Genomic DNA, 15201 nt, shown 5'->3' on the forward strand with positions numbered 1-15201 from the left:
CAGCGTCTGTCGTTTCACTTTTTTTGGTCTTGCTAACGATCACTTGCTTGTCATGGTACCAATGCTATGATAGCATGGCGGGATTTAGCAAGCGATAGTCAGCGACACCCCCCCCTCCCCGCACCCCCTTCACACTCACCCGAAAGTGGTCATCAAAAATCATTCTTCCTGCAATGTAGCCATTACCCAAGATACTGTAGCCAGCTGCCATTAGCTTTGTCTGTAATGCATGCAACTGTGGAGTACTTTTCTGCAAGTGGGCGTGGTTTCACCTTGCAACCCCTTGACCACTTTTCTTTTTTGTGTGTGCATTTTTACAAATGATGCAGTGGGTGAAGTACACCCCTCCCCCATCAAGAGACTTTCAACATGTCATGCCTAATCCCGCACTCATGCGTGTGATTGACGTGACGTGAGACACTCCACCCCATATGAAACCAGGCACTCCGGCACGTGGCTTTTTTTTTTTTTTGGTATGTCTTTAAAATGACGTCACGGCAGCGAGGTGCTCGACAAGCAGGTCGTTCGTCAGTCTGAGAGAAGGAGAGAAGCAGCAGGAGACGGACCAGCCTCCTTTCTCCTCTCTCTGATGACAAACTCTCATCCCTGCTCTCTCCAACTCCTCTGAAAACAACTCTCACCCTCCAGGATTTTCCTACCGTCGTTTCCCACCCCGGTCCTCCTTTTTCTTCAGTTCCACCTATTTTTCTTTTTCTTTTTTCTTTTTTTCTTCTACTTTGTCTAACCCCTCCGCGCCACCAGAGAGGTTGGTGATGTGGCTAATGAGGACCCCCTACCAGCGGTGACTCGTCTCCTCCGCGCTTCAGAGATCCTATCATCCTCATCATCTTCGACCTCCCCCCCCAAAAACATCTTTGGACGTTCATCTTGCCTTTCAACAATGTAGGAGAGAGGTGCGCTTTCATTTCTGCGACTGGGATGCCAACTACATGCCTTTTTTCCCCTTCTTTTTTTTTTTTTTTTTTTTTTTTTTGCTCACCGCCTCTTACATATTTGTCTTTACAGCCAGTGGTGGAGGGAAGCTATGAAAGATTTCCATGAAGGCAAAGTTTGAGGGTACCTCTGTCGGTTTCCCGCTGCTCACCTGTCCGCGCGCGCGAGCCCCCCCGCCCCCCTCCTCCTCCTCCTCCTCCTCCTTCCGTTCTTTGACTGATTATCGCAGTTAAAACAATTGACGCACAATTGAAAAGAGACCTGACTGTTGTTCTGCTGTTGCGAGTGGGCTTTCGGAATTTCATGTGCGCAACGTTGAAGGATAATGGCTTAAATAATGGTTGCGTTCCCGACAGCCGGAGTAAGGTCCGTCACTTGAGTGTTTTCATCAGCGACTGTCGACTTCGGAGGAAACCCATCCAAATGGGAGGCTACCTGGACGACTGAGTCGGATTCGGGAGCCGAGAACAATGTGGATAAAACGGAGTGTTGCGCGCAGGTAAGACACCAACATTGTGTGTTTCATGTGACATTGGAGTTGCTGTGGAATTTGTTGCTCGGGGGCGACCGAAAAACGCAAGTGTTGTGTGCTATTTGACGCCACTGTTGGACAACATGTCTTAGTTTTGTCTTCTTCATCGACGCCACTGCAAGTTAGGAGTCTGTTGGAATCGATGCATGTCTGTATCGACTGACGCTCACACACAAAAAAAGTACAGACGTGTTTCTTTCTGACACCAAAGTTGTCAAACATAGCGAGTGTTGTCGTCGTGGTGTTGAGACCGAGGGGACGTTTAGACGGCGGAGGCTGCTCATGTGGATCAGGTTTTTGGGATGTTTAAGGCAGATATGTGATCGAAAACTTCTCATCCTGTACGCTGGGGGTCGCCAACAGTACGGCGCAAGCTGCACGCATACACTCACAGAGGCACGCACGCAGGCGCGCGCGCTCAAAACACACGTGTGTGGACGCACCGTGCGCGCATACACAGTCTCAAGGTTAGGTCTGCCAGGCTCACTCTTTAGGGAGAAACCAAAACGTGCACGCGTTCTCAGAGAAACGCCAAATTTACAAAGTAATTTAATAAATATTTTTAAAAAAAAGATACATTGTGCATAGTGATACGAGTGCTGGAAGTCTGATACATATGGAAGTAGTTTAGGGAGGGTCAGGAGGCTGATCCCAGGTAGAGGAGAGCCACGCAGACGGAGCTTTACATCCTTTATCCCAGCATCCTCTCACGCTGTGCTTCCTTATATTGTAAATAAATAAAACATATCTAGGAATAGAAGAAGTAGGAAAAAATAATAAACGTATGCTTTCTTTGTTTTTTGATGAGGACAAATGATAACCTCAAAACTGTAGCAGTACAGAGAGCAGTTTACAGACTTCGGAGAGTCTGGGAAAAAAACAACAGCTAAATTTAAGCTCATGGATTTGACTGTAAAACAGCTTCAGAGGTGATGACACGCTGTGAAATAAGACCAAACCTACCAGCGAGGTGAGATCCCTCTTGCCACCTGCTGGATCTCATTTCCACCGGTGGCTCTAATTCATGCCCATTTTCAGCCCTTCGTTTGTCATGTACGCACGACTCCAGTGCAGCTACATGCAAGGGCTGACCTCGCCGGGTTAACGGCAATGCACGCTCGGCAGACAGAGCGGTTGTATTAAGACGATGAAATGAAATGCATTTATGTTTCCATATCTGGAGATTGATCGGGGAGACGCACAGAGAAACCAATTTCCATCCTCGGAAATCTCCCTGTTGCTGACATGATATGGAATGTCAGAAATGAGACGCAGAGTGAGCGGGAGCTGCTGTTGTGGACTTCTCGTTTTGCAATAAATTCCCCACGCTCCTGAATGCTGTTTGCATTTGTCTCTAATTGTCCTTTCACTGTGATGGCGGTGTTTAGTTTCCAAGACATTTAGTGTGTGGATGAAGCTTCGCTTTCATGTGCAGGTTGTGTTTAACAGCATTAGTCTAATATTCATAACAACAACAAGAAACGCAAGCAGTGAGCACAGTGTGGAGACCGCTTCTGTACCTGTTGGAACAAAGAACAGACCACCTACAGAAACTTGATACGTGGGTGTAAATGCAACAGCACTGAGTTCAGCAGCCGAGAGAGGAGGAGGAGGAGGAGATGGATGGATGGGTGGATGGATGGATATATTCCCCAGTAGATTTAATACATGGATTGAATCCACTGGAGTTAGTCTTTAAGTAATCTGTGCAAAACATCTCATTCGGACACCTTGTGGACTTGGGCTTTGTGATAATATACTAGGATCACCTATAGACATTTGGTGTAATGGTAGGATGATGATATCACAATATCATCTCACAGACATTTTGTTTTTCAAACCAATAAGCAAAAAAAAACAAAAAACAGAATGAGTATTTTACGTTGTTTTAATTGAGTGTGGTTTTCTCTACAGTGATCCTGAACACTGGAACACTTTTTTCTTCAATTCTTTGGGTGATCCATCATACATACACCCCGATGGGGTATAAAATGATATGGCAATATGTTTCACTTAGACTATTGAAATTATATTGCCCAGCTTTCAAATATCTTATTGCAGAGTAACAGCAGGAGCCACCTCTGCTGTAATGGGGTTTCTAAAAAACTATTTTAAGAGCTGCAATAAAGTTTGAATAACCAATCTTTTTTTTTTTTTGATTGTCAAAAGATAGTAAAACATGTGAACCATCACAAACGTTTTAAGACTTTGAAGTTAAGTCTTAAAACGTTTTTTTTTTTTTTTTGTGGAAGCAGTTGTCTAAAGATATTTAGTTTGCATTGCAATACAAAAGTCCCACTGGGCCGCTGGGATCAAAGAGTATTTCAGCTGTTCTTGATAAATTACTTAAATCAATGATCACAATTGTGGATGATTTATTTTCTGTGAATGCATGTTTTTTCTAAGTATGTGGTTAGAGCTCTTGAAATAAGTTGGCGGAACACAGTTGCTTGCTGAAACCCTTTTTGAAGCTTAACAAACGAATAGAAAATGTATTCCTCTAGTAAGATTGTAGAGGCGCTTTATTCTCGCTGCACCTTTGGCAATGACAAGAGGTTCATTGGCTTGAATAGTGTGAAAAGTTAAATTCCCCCTATAGCGTAAACTACCAAAGTACATCATCATTACTAGGAGATGACACGATACACCAACTCGTCCCGTGAGCTCGCGTTGCCTCTTAAACGTGACACTTTCCTGTCAAAGTAATGGGCTTCTCAAGTTTCATCCATAAACATCTGAAAGAAGATGAATTTAGATCCTGGATTATAACAAGCCCGAACCAGAGAGTGTCTCACTTGAGGGCTAACCAGCAGGGATTCATCTCTCCCAGGCTCGGCGTCTCCAGGCTCAATCTTTCATGACTGTCACACAGTTTTCGGGTTCCCCACGGTGAGCTCGCATAACGCCTCGGCACTGGAGATGCAATCAGGCCCCGGCACACTGCAGCTGCAAAATATAGCTGGCGGCGAAACCGGTTGCCTTTTCAGGAGCGCTCCACTTGTCAGTTCCCAGTTGCCTACGACCACGTATATTAAATCCAGGTGACCCTACATGTGTCTGGCCCTTTTCGGTCTTGGATAGATATCTGTAGTTAATGGGGATGAAGTAATGACATGGCAAGTGATTTGACGAAAGACTCAGAATAATGAATACGCTGGAAGAAAAAGAGAGGCAGTGGGTTTATTAATGAATCCCAGCTCACAAATGTATGTGCATTGATGTTCCTGGTGATCATGTGTTTAGTATTCTGAGTGTTGTACTGAGCAATTGTCTCATTCTGATTAAAATCACTGGCTTAATGAAACACGGTTCCTAACATTTTGTATTATTAACTCTACAGAGGGGGGTTTTCTCCATTGGGAAACGATTGCACATCAGCAGTATAAAGCGGCAGCGTAGGGCGTCGGACACGTCGCCGTCCTCACTCGTTCTTCAGAAGAACCCAAAGGTCTAAGCATGGCATTACTGTGAAAGGGTCCATCATATATTCAGATATTCCTGTGATTTAGGTGCCATCTTAATAGCCTCTATGAGGGTTATTAACTGGGCCTCTCTGGAGCGTGATTAACCTAATTTGCAGTGAAATAGGCTGTGTTGCCTCTCTGAGATCCTATCCTCTGGAGACGTGTGTGTGTGTGTGTGTGTGTGTGTGTGTGTGTGTGTGTGTGTGTGTGTGTGTGTGTGTGTGTGTGTGTGTGAGAGAGAGTGTGTGTGTGTGTCGTAAACACCCTGTGCTCAGCAGTCTGTTAAATCCAGAAGGACCAGAACAGGTTGGCCCTGTGAAATGGTGTAAGAGTCAAAACAGACATGGATGTTCTTTGAAGATACAACTGAGAGAGAGAGAGATAAGGGAGAAACTTGCTGTTATTACATATAGTTGGTAAACCATCCATGTCTCGCCATCAGGCAGAAGTGGTCCATAACGGCGTCCTAGCTGCTTAAAGGATGCCTTTTAATGAGAGGACGGAGATCGGTTCCTAGCTTTTGGAAAACGCACAATACTACTTTTAAATTCATGCTTTGTTGGCCAAAGACCAAAGTTGTTTTAATTTAATAGGAAATAGCAATGATTATACGTATATTTCTTTTCTTTTTGGACCTGAACATACTGTGAAACCGGACCATTTTGGCACATTAAATCTTTCCACTAAATCAATTCAGCTAATCCCAACTAAAGGTGGGCAAACGGCTTCATAAGGCAGGCTTCTGTGCAGGAACCCTAACGATGATCGTTTGAGGATGGAAAATGACTGATGAATATGGGTTATTTAGGATGGATCTATGAGCTACATGGGCCAACAAGGACACTGCTGTCTTCCTGAGCTAAAAGCCCCTCATTCAGTCCCCCCCGAAGTGCCAGCATCCCTCAGCCTGATTGGATTTAATGACCAGCTTGTCCGGTTTGGGCCACGCGACAAAGTGTGTGCTTCTGTTGCACTGAAGCACATCCATCGTACCGAGTGAAGGAACTAACGGTACGGAGCTCATACTTGATTCATGCAGCGAGCCTTCTGCTGGATCAATACTGCCTCTACAAAGGATCAGATTTATCCGTCATGGCCCTTCCCACTAACTGGACTTCTCTAGGCGTGGTGGGCGCCTCTCAGCGGGCCACTTTCCACAAATAAAAATGCTTCATAAATGAACAAAAAAAATCCCCCCCACCCTCCCCTCTGAGTATTGGACAAACCTTTAAAAAAAAAGTTGAGAGCGAGAGGCTGAGCTGATTGGGGCATTGTCTGCTTGTCTGATCTTTTCTGCTTCTTCTATTTCACCATATTCCCATGCTCTTTACAGCCCTGCTTATCTCTCTGAGCATGTGGGTCATGCACACTGCACTGAGAGTAATTAATGGGATGATGCAACACCCTGGCTGTTGCATCTTAGACCCACTCAAACCACACACGCATCTCTGGAATCGCATGCTAAATGACTATTCATGCGAAGTATGACGTCAAATTGAGCATGTGCATCACAACTGCATTGTTTGTGACTTTTGTGTATGGGGGGAAAAGCCGCTGACGAGACATACTCGACTGCCCCACAATGCATTGTAATGTCTGTCACTTTATTAGGTTTTTTATAGATATTCAGTGGAAAAAGTAACCGTTTAGATCCCCAAATATGTAGTCAGTTTATCAAAATATATCGCCTGTTTGAAAATGACGGAGACTTACTGTCAATAGTCTGCTGATAATGGCAGAAATAATCATTCATGTAGTAGGCAGCATGCAGTATGTAGGAGGCGGTACGTCAGGAGGCGATTTTAAACACAGCCACACACTCTCCACCCATCCTATTTTTCCTCCGTTTTCCACTTTGTAATATGTTCCGAACTCAGCAACGTTTCTTACACTTCAACCCCAGTAGCAGGTGCCACAGTTGAGCCTTACAGGCGTGTGTGTGTGTGTGTGTGTGTGTGTGTGTGTGTGTGTGTGTATGTGTGTGTGTGTGTGTGTTGCACAGTACCAAAACATATGGAGGATTTCATAGAATATTTGCCTCCCAGAGGCCTGCTGCACAGAAGCAATCCATAAATCTCTGGAACTCTTTGGAGAGCCAACTGTGGTATTTATCTCCCTAATACAGGATATCTACTCTGGAGAGCTTAACTCCTACACCTCAGAGCCTGTATTTTTCAAAGCTACACAACCACCATGCGGCTGATATTTGAGAGAAAAAAAACAAAACACAACCAACGCATGGAGATAATTCCAAACAGGGTATTGTTACTTAACAGATGTGACGAGGTGAAACAGAATTTGACAAGTCCAGTGGGCAGACATGTAGGACTGGACTGCAGCACTCTGGCACTCTCTGAAATAAAAGGTCAAAACAGAGGATTGACTATCTACAAAGATGATTCCCAGCTCCCCCACCAATGTTTTTGACCTCTCGAGAAATCACTTGTTCCTGGGTAATAGCTCATGTCTGAATTAAGGATTTATGTATTACGACTTTGAAAATTCTAAATGTTTGCTTCTAATCTCTAAGTCAAAGTACGAGTTTGAACGGGTCGTCGTAAAGGGGATAATGTTTATAGGAGCCAATGTAAGGCAGAATATCGGAGATCAGCGCTCGTGAGCACCGGACCAGAATCTTATGTCACCCAGCGGAATTTATCACTTAGTTGGAGCCGAATCGAGGAAGATTAAACCCCCATTATCAACAAATTAGAAAGTGGGAAACAGACAGGGAATAAGTCATTTGATTCCTGTGTATCTTGGCTCTATAGTTAGCCTCCACAGAGCCATTTACGTGAGTGTGTGTGTGTGTGTGTGTGTAAACATGCTTGGCTGTATTTGCCCTGTCGCGCAGTCTCAAAGATTGAGCACACAACCTTCCTCAGCTCCAGCCTTCCTACACTGCATATTCAACAGGCCACAAATAGAGGATCAGAGGTATCACGGCTCCGACGGAGGAAGGATGAACCCCCCTCGGCTGTACTGCGTGAACCGCGGTGCAAATAGAGCCCACAGCTGGGGCCCAACGCTCGTCGGCTTGAATATCTGGCGCACGTATGCCAGTGTGGCGTGATTGGAAAAAGTGTAGCACTTTAATGTTTGTCATTAGGTGAACTATCACCATAAGATATTATAATTACAGGATAATGATGATAATCATAATTATATCAGAAAATGTCATGAGCTTAATTTTTTCCTAGGGGTGACACTGTTTTGGTATTTATCCTTGCAGGCCCGGCTCATATGGCATTTAAACGCTTCATGAGCTCTTGGGTCCTCACGAGATGATGTATGAGTCAAAAGAAGTAAAGTCACATGCCACAGAATAACAGTCTTAACTGTGTTGTATTTTCACTTATTACAGCTTGTCAGCAATAATCAAATATCCTCATAATAACTAAATTATGTAATTGTTCCACACTATAATCATAAGGAATTGTAAATGTAATATAATTTTTTATACATTTGTATAAATACAGTAACACATGTGTAGTTAAAGTCTGATATATCTTCATTTTATACATTTGATGGGATTATTTTGATAGCATGACACATTAGTATCTGTATTGTGATTATCGTCGGCTATATATATATATATATATATATATATATATATATATATATATATATATATATATATATATATATATATATAAAAGCAGAAGGTTTATCAGCCATCGGAGGTTTATCAGCCATCGGGGCCTAAACCTCCAGGATCTGCCCACCCCCATGATCTTCTCTCAGAAATTAAAAAAGGCTGTAGGAGCCTCATCCCTGAAAAGTGCTTTGCACAATAGGAGTCGTGAGAGTGAGGAAAAAAGCGCCAAGCATAGGCGGGGGAAAAAAAAACCTGGATTAAAATAACAATAGAGCATTTTGCTAATGGTCCGTTTTGAGCTGCTGTCACAGTATGATACTGTCTGTGAGAATTATAGTGGATAATAAAGGTGCTGATGCCTCGAGAGAAGTCCTGATGCTCCGCATGTTGTACCGTGCGAGGATGTATTTTGAGAGCAGAAGTATTCTGACTGTCATTCGTCCCCTCGAACGCGCCGTCTTATTAACACACATTAAAGCCCGGAGACAATCATGATGAATTAGGCTGAGCACTTTCCTTTAGTGAAAAATGTACCTCCAAGTCCGGCAATTTGTGAAGCACATGGTTCAACAATGTGTTAAAGGTTGCCTTCGGTGTCATGACGGATTCCATTGTGTTCAGGACTGTGGGCCAGGTGCCAGTTAAAATGAGTTTTAAATGGAACAATGGAGGAAGCCATGTCGCCTCATAATTCATAACTATCCAATATGCAGCGCCATTCATCAAGGCTGCAGAGTTCCTCTCAGCATTTTGTATACCTTCTGACATTTTCAATTTGCCTTATCATTAACAGTCTATTGAGTTTATTGGACTGGAATGGCAGCCCTGCCATCGTTTTCCTCATTACTAACACATTCCTCTGCCTTTTTAATGGCTGTATGTTTTCCTAAATGACATTTGGGTGTTTCTTTCAAACTGTTTGCATAAATTCTTTCAAACTGTTTGCATGATTACACTCTGGATTTTATTTCCTCACGCAAGTGGAGATGATTCCAGTCAATTTAGGCGTTACTTCTCAAGAGACACTTGGATTGCATTGTACTGCAGCTTCGGTAAATGTACTTGTACTTGTATATTGCTTTTCTCATCTTCCGACCACTCAGAGCGCTGCAACACTACATGTCATTCATTCAGCTATTCACATTGATGACAGGGGCTACCATGCAAGGTGCACCTGCCCATCATACTCATTCATACACGGCAGTCACAACCTGCAAGAGCAATTCGGGGTTAAGTATCTTGCCCATCGACATGGGCTAGCGTCGGGGTTCGAACCGCCAACTCTCCTACTGGGGGACCACTTCTCTCGCTCTGATCTTCCTGTCCGGTTTTAATAATCAATGCGTGAGAGTGGAAGTGTAATGAGGTCCACTACACTATGAATATCATTGCTTGTAGATATGTGTGTGTGTGTGTGTGTGTGTGTGTGTGTGTGTGTGTGTGTGTGTGTGTGTGTGTAGCTGATCCATACATTTATCCACAATGTCTTCTTAACTCTAGACTTCATGATAATACAGGAGCATATTATTTCTCCATTTAATACTGTTGTGTGTTTTGGCAGAGTAGTTCCCCATGGAAACGGATAAGAGGATGACAGGTTGTGAGACTTGCAAATAGCTGGTTGAAAGAAAAGTCATACAAATATCAGCATATTGTTCGTATGCTATAAATATGCCATCCAGTTTGATTATCTAAATAATGTAGAGCTTTTCATGCCACCACCCATGGTTTCATTTGTGCGTGTGCGTGTGTGTGTGTTTCTGGAGCGTGGAGGATTGAAGCGTCCACATGCTCCCTCGCTACCCTCGAGAGTTTTGCTCTTTGCAAGCGCCGTGCAATATAAGAGTCTCGCTTTTGCTCCATACTCTAAATGTCCCAAAAGTCCCCAGGCCCCTTGTCTGCTTCACCCCACACTTACATACTGAAGATAAAGCAGCAGCGCAATTAAAACAATTCCATACATGAATAAAATAAGTTTGTGACCAGCAAGGAAGACATTTATAGTTGTCTGCCTCACAGTGGATTTTATGAAAAACTGGAGGCCTGGGGATTCAGTCAACGTGTTGTCCAGTACACGTACACAATTATGTGTTGTTTAGATTTTATGTTGCAGTATTTCGCCCCTTCAGAGAGTTTCAAGGTGTATGTATAGTTTGAGTCATCTTTATAATTATATTTTTGTAAAATTGTGTTACTGGTGTTTAATTCCAGTGAACTCATTCAATTTCTTAAGGAAGTGTGAAAGTTTGCAGCCGTCCTTGACATTCTGACTCTTGTTTCACTGCAGTTTGTCCTTCAGAAGCTGTGTTATCAGTAAACGTAAGGTGCTTGACAATCTTAATATATAAACCTTTTACCTCGTATCCCATCTGTCTCATTCAATGGCTCTAAATACTTATTGAAGTCAGTCAGTCCTGAGAGCGTTTTCTATTTACTGACGGCTCTGAACGAAGGCAAGCATCGTGGTTGCCTTGTGAACATGGCTCGTGCTACAAAGTTGTCCTCCGTTGTTTAAGCTACAACCTACTGAAGTCTAGGTTGTAGCTTATCAAATATTTGACATTGTTAAATCTGGTTGGTCGAGTTGACTGATTTGGAATCGTGTTTTTTGTTTTTGCTCATTGATCCCACTGTTTCAGCTTTATGTATAAAAACTAGAGGGCACTTGGCTACTCAGCGTTGTTTGGCTACTTGGCTACTCCGTTAGCTGTTAACGCTTAGCCGAACACACCGTCCAAAACAATAACAGTGTACAAACTACTTCCGCCCCACTGTGTCCATGGATGGTTGGGGGTTGTCGATGGACTCGACAGTGTTATCACTCGCTGGCTCGACTGGCCGGGGGCTAGTACAGAGCGGTGAGGTCAATGGCAGGATAAACCAGGCAATAAAAGGTGTTTTGAGACAGAGTGAGTCACGCAATCACAAGCAGTCCTTGAGCAAGCAGCCATTACTGGCCTCCCAAAACATTGTGCCGCTTGCTGCAGCAGGGCTTTAAGCCGCAAACAGTTATTATAGCGCCACAAATGGCTGTTTAAAGTGGCCTAGCCCAGAAAACATTTAGCACTCTATTGGAACTACTTTCCTATATGGGTGCTCTGGTAAATATATGTATCGTATATAATAACTAGCCTGATGCTGTTGGTATTTTCATGAACGATGAATCATTCTTTGGTGCCGCCCATGGCAACTGGGAGCCATAGCTTTTTTCCCCCGTCTACCAGAATGACAATATGCAGAGCCAGAGTTTTCTTTCGCACTGACGCGGCCTGGTGTACACAGGTCTGGCTATGCAAGACGACCAAAAGTGTAACGTGATACCATTCTTGCGATTCCTGCTTAGAATCTGTCCGTCAATCTCACAAACCTATCTGTCTCAGGCAGAGCATGTTTGCAACTTGTTCACTTCTTTTCTCCTCAGCGAAGACTTACATCTCTATTTCTGTCCGCCTGTGAACCGACTTATTCTGTATTCTTTTCCTCACTGATGGTCAACCCTCTTTAACCATTCACAAACCATCGCGACCAGTGCCTTGCATGCAGTGGGGGCTGTGGTTGAAGAGTTGGCAGCCGCGATGTTGCTTGCATTGTTGTGTTGAGACACTTTCTCAGTAATCCCAGTACGGTTCTGTCAAGAGACAAAGAGTGTTGACGTTGAGCATGACGTTATCAGTACTGTATTGCTGTGAGCATATAGCAGTGCAGTGTGTGTGCAGCTTATTTGTCGATAAATAAATGCGACAACTTACTGAGACACAAGCCGAGCTCCTACGTCTTACTTGCCACTGGCTGATTAAAGTGAAGAGGGTCAGCTCAGAAGTTAGCAACGACGCCGTCTCAGGCTCACCGTTAACCCACTGAATCGATCAAAATCCATTCAGTGGGTTAACGGTGAAGTAGTTCACGTCCCTAAGTGTGGTAGCGTATCTTCGTGTCTTTGCTTGTGCTGCTTCTCTTCTACAAAGAGTGCAATAGTTAAGTTAAATTGCTGAGAGCTCCTCTACTTGAGGCTGTCTCGGCTTTACAGTACATCACTGCTGACCTCCTCTTGAAAACAGTGATCATTCTGGGTCAGACTCTCTTAAAGCTATATGCTGGAATTAATGGAACCTGGAAGGGCAGAGAAGGACTGTTGTGACCTCTTTTTCTCAATATGCTAACAAAAAAAAATGTCCTCTCAATCATCCCAGAGGGGTCGGAGTCATTTCTAAAAGATGTGAATTTATGTTTTCTGTAAGACAGCAAGGCAATTACCAGCATATTAGAGAGTGATGCAATTATTTATTGTGCGTCAGCACTGTTCACGTGTTGTTGTTTTTTAGAGGTCAGTTTAGTCTTTAGGGAGATTAAGTGGCATTTTTCAGATCCCCCAACGCTTCATGCACTTGTGATTTTACGGTGACGCTGATCTGGCATGAACCCTCCCCTATTGTTGAAAGCTGTTATCGTAGTGTGACAGTGCATGATGTCATTTATCTACTGTGCATTCATCAGTCTCAGCTGACCAAGCAGTGATCTGTGGAGCAGAAAATAGATGTTTTCCCTGGACAGCAGAGAGGTGCACTTACTGTAGACATGGAGAGCTCAGGTGTGATTTTCTGGGCAGAGCAACACTAACACGTCAGGTGGAGAAACCTCTCGGAGACGCTGACGCCCCGTTAACGCCCTTCCATTGTCATCGCCATATACAGTGTGTATGCAGAGCGTTTGGGCCAATTGAGCCACAACATACAATGTCATAGTGACACACACTACTATAGGGCTTTGAAATAATTCAATGTTTATCACTTTTGATGGAAATATAGTTTGATGATGAGATAACTTATATACATGTTGTACAACTTTAATGGTTCCTATTTGAACAAATCTAAGTTTTTGTGTGTGAAGAGTTTTTTTTCTGTTTCAATGCCTAACAAGGAAACACAGGTGACTGCATTAAACATCCAGTTGATTACATAGAGAGCTGGAGCAGACATCATTTAAAACCACATCAACATTCATAATAACTACTAATCAGAGATGGGAGTTACTTAAACCCACATCATTTTGTTTATTCAGTAGTTGTTTTCGGCATCCTTTAAAAAAACACCATTTCCCTCAAACCTCCAGACCATCTTGTGTTTAATGTCCTTGGTGTAATAATAACAGTACAGTTTTATCAGTGATTTACAGCTAAAGAAGATGCAACATTTACATTAAAGAGAGGATTCTTGGTTATCGTGTTATGAAAGAAGCCAAGTTACAGTGATGTAAGGATGCTTGCTGGTAAATTATCAAAGGACTTGTAGCTATTGTGTATGTTTTTAATGATTTTTTATATTCATTCACATCAATCTTTGTTAAACTCTAAAGCTCACAAAGGGTTCAACCTCTAATAGCAAGTGCTGAAGTGTATAATCTTTAATGTTAGCGAGTGTATAGTAAACCCCTAGGTGCCTTAAGTTGCCCTATTTAGCATTTGGAAGCAGTAAAAAACATTTGATACATGGTTTATAACACACAAAAAGACTAAACTGGTGATGCAATGAGTGGGCCTTTCAAGGTAATTACTTTTGTTGGACAATATATAGTCCCATTATTCAAAAGTTAATTGCCCGGACATTACTGGGTCACAAACCTTTGCAATGGCAATCACTTAGAACAATGAAAACAAAGTTCGATCTGTGCAAAAAATAAATAATATGTAGTTACTACTTAATAGCTCATTTTGGAAAACTAAAAGCAAATTGCAAAACAAATTGATGTGTGCAGATCTGTGAGCATCGGGTTGTATCAGTATTGCTGGCTGCAGTGAGCTACAAGCATCAGGTGGCCTGAAGAGCGAGGTGTGCAACCGAACTCCACCGAGAAACTGTTGGATTCTACAAACTGCTGCTCTGCTGGACTACACGTCATCATTTATATATCCTGGAGAGCTTTTGCTGGACTACACGTCATCATTATTACATATACTGGGAGAGCTTTGTTCCAACAAGCTGAGGACAGTAAGCAAAAGCTCCTGCACTCATGTTGTCTCCCCAGCGATCACTGTGTGAGCGCGCTAAGTGTGCGCGCTGGTAGCCCCGCCCCCTTGAGCCCCGCTGCATGCAGCAACATGAGAGGAAGCGGAGCAGTGAGTGTGCTTCTGAGCCGCGCTATTTTAATAAAGTATTGATACTAAAAATATGCAAAATCCTATTGTTTTTAACATACGGGTACCGCGCTACCTTTTTAGTAGTATATTTTTTAAAAAGTGTTTAAATCGGCTCAGGCACCGAAAGGAAGCACAGAAATCTGCGTTGTGTTTCGGTCCGGTAGGTACCGGACGTCGTGGAACCGGTGCCACATTAGCACCGGTTCTCGGTACCCAACCCTACTGCTGTGAGTGTGCTCAGTGCTAAACTATGTGCACACACGTGTGTGTGCGCACACATACAGAGAGCAGAGGAGAAGTGTTTACACGCGACCACGTAGAGACATAAATGACAAGCTGTCGTGTAGATCCGATCAATAAAATACGGCTGTTTAGTTTGTTTAATAACAGAAGAAGGTCTAGTCCTGTTCTATAGGAAAGGGAACCTTAAAGGACTTCTTGTGATCTGGCGCTATAGAGAACATTACAGGGGGGGTTTCGGCAGCGACGGCAGCAGCGACGGCAGCAGTGACGGCAGCAG

The 15201-nt window shown here is 43.3% G+C and overlaps 1 protein-coding gene across 1 annotated transcript in view; it reads left to right on the plus strand.

Moving 5' to 3' along the window:
* The first annotated feature begins 549 nt into the window (after positions 1 to 549).
* Positions 550 to 15201, plus strand: part of ajap1 (adherens junctions associated protein 1) — a 54522-nt gene continuing 39870 nt past the window's right edge. The window contains exon 1 of the mRNA XM_068597825.1: positions 550 to 1453. Within this exon, the coding sequence (XP_068453926.1) occupies positions 1425 to 1453 (29 nt within the window). The 5' untranslated portion in view covers positions 550 to 1424. The remainder of the gene's footprint in view (positions 1454 to 15201) is intronic.

The sequence above is a fragment of the Clinocottus analis genome, unplaced genomic scaffold (genome assembly GCF_023055335.1).
Source record: "Clinocottus analis isolate CAN_PGR_092001 unplaced genomic scaffold, fCliAna1.0.p SCAF_4, whole genome shotgun sequence".
NCBI classification, from domain to species: domain Eukaryota; kingdom Metazoa; phylum Chordata; class Actinopteri; order Perciformes; family Cottidae; genus Clinocottus; species Clinocottus analis.